The sequence below is a fragment of the Priapulus caudatus genome, unplaced genomic scaffold, assembly GCF_000485595.1.
Source record: "Priapulus caudatus unplaced genomic scaffold, Priapulus_caudatus-5.0.1 Scaffold1675, whole genome shotgun sequence".
NCBI classification, from domain to species: Eukaryota; Metazoa; Priapulida; class Priapulimorpha; order Priapulimorphida; family Priapulidae; genus Priapulus; species Priapulus caudatus.
Window position 1 is genome coordinate 37,745 of NW_014578736.1, and position 2,738 is coordinate 40,482.

At 47.2% G+C, this 2,738-nt stretch overlaps 1 protein-coding gene across 1 annotated transcript; it reads right to left on the reverse strand.

The window, feature by feature from the left end:
- On the reverse strand, positions 1-573 carry LOC106817309 (ankyrin repeat and SOCS box protein 14-like; the record flags this gene model as incomplete). Its single annotated transcript, XM_014821972.1, has 2 exons — positions 1-285; positions 475-573. Coding segments are annotated over 2 exons (384 nt in total), but the record flags the coding sequence as incomplete, so codon positions are not given.
- Positions 574-2,738: the final 2,165 nt, after the last annotated feature.

Sequence of the window (2,738 nt, forward strand, 5' to 3'; positions counted from 1 at the left end):
CATCAGCGGCGTCTTCCCGCTCTCCGTATCGGCGACGTTTGGATCTGCACCGGCCTCCAGTAGCAGGTCCACTATGTCCATCTGGCCAGAGCGAGCCGCGTGGTACAGGGTGGTCCGTCCGTACGAGTCCGCGGCTTTGGGGTCGGCGCCGGCCTTCAGTAGCAGGCGAATGATGTCCAGCTGGCCAGAGCAAGCCGCATGGTACAGGGTGGTCTCTCCGTGCAAGTCCGCGGCGTTGGCGTCAGCGCCGTGTGAAAGCCGCATCCGTGCCACCGCCTCCTCGCCCTCCGTCACCGCCTTAATCAGCGGCGTCTCCCCGCTCTTCGTCATGGCGACGTTGGGGTCGGCGCCGGCCTCCAGTAGCAGGCGCATAATGTCCAGCCAGCCAGAGTAAGCCGCGTGGTACAGGGTGGTCTGTCCTTGCGAGTCCGTGGCGTTGGCGTTGGCGCCGTATGAGAGCCGCATCCGTGCCACCGCCTCCTCGCCCTCCGTCACCGCCTTAATCAGTGGCGTCTCCCCGCTCTTCGTCATGGCGACGTTGGGGTCGGCGCCGGCCTCCAGTAGCAGGCGCATGATGGCCAGCTGGCCAGAGCAAGCCGGCGACAGGACCTGCGCGTTTCCGTCGCCACGGTAACGCGCGCGGAGGTCCGGTCCATTGTCTAGCAGCGCGGCTGCAACATCAGCGCTGGCTGTTTCGCAGGCGAGCATGAGAGGCGTTCGCCCGCGCTCATCCTCCTCTTGCAGGGGAGCGTCATGCAGCAGCAGCTGTTTCACAATCTCCATCTTCTCTTCCGTCCTGTTTCGCGAAAGTGCGCAGGCGACGTGGAGAGGCGTCTCGTGCGTGAACGTACGCATGGATGTTTTCGCTCCATCTCGCAGAAGTTCTAACACTTTCTCAACGTCCCCACGTGAACAGGCAGCATGCAGGTCCGACATTCTTCTCTCCACTGTAGGCACGCACTGTGTGTCTTTATGTTGCGCGAGGGTCCAGTGCAGTTCACCTACCTAAAATGCACACTGATGGTCACGATTAATCCGTGGATATATTTGCTTTATCTGTCTATCACATACATATACTGCTTGATACTGATTTAAAATACTTATTGAGCCAAATATGGTTTTCGTGTTTGGAATTTAACATCTGACCTTAAATGCGCATTTCAGCTGGCTATATATATAGTCATATAAAAACCAGAAATTGTAACAATGTTGGTATTTCTATGCTGACTCTTTCTCTATATCTCTCGCTCTCTATATATATCTATATATATATATATATATATATATATATAAATAAATATATATATAAGAATTATAGAAATAGGAATATTATATATATTTTTTATTAGCTTTTGTTATTAAAGCTGAATGACGTGATAAGAATAAGAATATTAATTATTAATTAAGAATATTATATATATTCCTTTGTTAAGCTGAATGACGTGCTTGAGATTGTTACGCGGATATAATAATATTTATAACAAACTTCATTCATACTGATACATGCGGTAACATTGTATGCGAATAAAGAATAAGATACAAGTTGTTCCGTTGTAAATAAGGAATGAGGAAGTGATGAAAATGTATCCAATTCTACTAATATCATTTAAACGCAGATTTGAGTTTAACACAAAGTATAACAATGCATGCAGTTGTTTACGTGTGCGTGCGTGGATGTGAGAGAGAGCACCACGTGGCTTTGCGTGACCTATATACACATTCGGCAACATCTCACCAGTACATTCTACCAGCGTCTACTGCAAACGAGACAATTGGGCGAATAAATTCTACTGCTATTGGATAGAACGACAGAAATGTGTTATAAGTTGCCGATGTGGACTTGATCGCATAAGACAGAGTTAATGGCATACGTGTGCGCGTATATGTGCGTATATGTGGCATACGTATGCGCGTATATGTGGCATACGTGGATTTGAAGAAATAATATTCATGCACTGCAGCATGGTCTGCAGTAGCTCCAAGAAACGGTATTGCTAGGGTTAGAATACGTATATTGACGTTAGTCACACAGCCTGGTTGGGTAAGGTCTGTAGAAGAAGACCGAAGAGACGATATACGGTAAATATATGTACGTACATACCAAATATTCTCGACGTTCGCGCCTTATAGTGACTGAAACGATACCCGCCCGCGAAGCGCACTACTTACACCGAGACGGCGATCACTGCTCCTATTTAAAAAGTGGTTAAGTTTGGTAATCGAACAGTTCGAAGCAACCTTTTTTGTTTATCCGATATGGTATGTAAATAGAAGATCACAAGCTGTACTTCGTTTAATTTCGTAAACTTATTGTGAAAATTAAAATACAAATTGAACTATTTTCATCAATCTTGAGTGAGCGGAAGAATCCATGTCAAATGTGAAAATAGGCCTAGAATGTTTCCGAGCCATTGTCACAAGCTCTATAGACATGCAGCGAACTGCAGCGTACCTGTCTATGTTTAAGTCGCGCTACAGGTCGTGCTGCGCAATGCGTAAAAGAGTGAGAGAGAGAATAGACATGCAGCGAACTGCAGCGTACCTGTCTATGTTTAAGTCGCGCTACAGGTCGTGCTGCGCAATGCGTAAAAGAGTGAGAAGAAGAAGAAGAGAGAGAGCGAGAGAGAGAGAGAGGGGGAGAGAGAGAGGAGGAGAGAGAGAGGAGGAGAGAGAGAGAGAGAGAGAGAGAGAGAGAGAGAGAGAGAGAGAGAGAGAGAGAGAGAGAGAGAGAGAGAGAG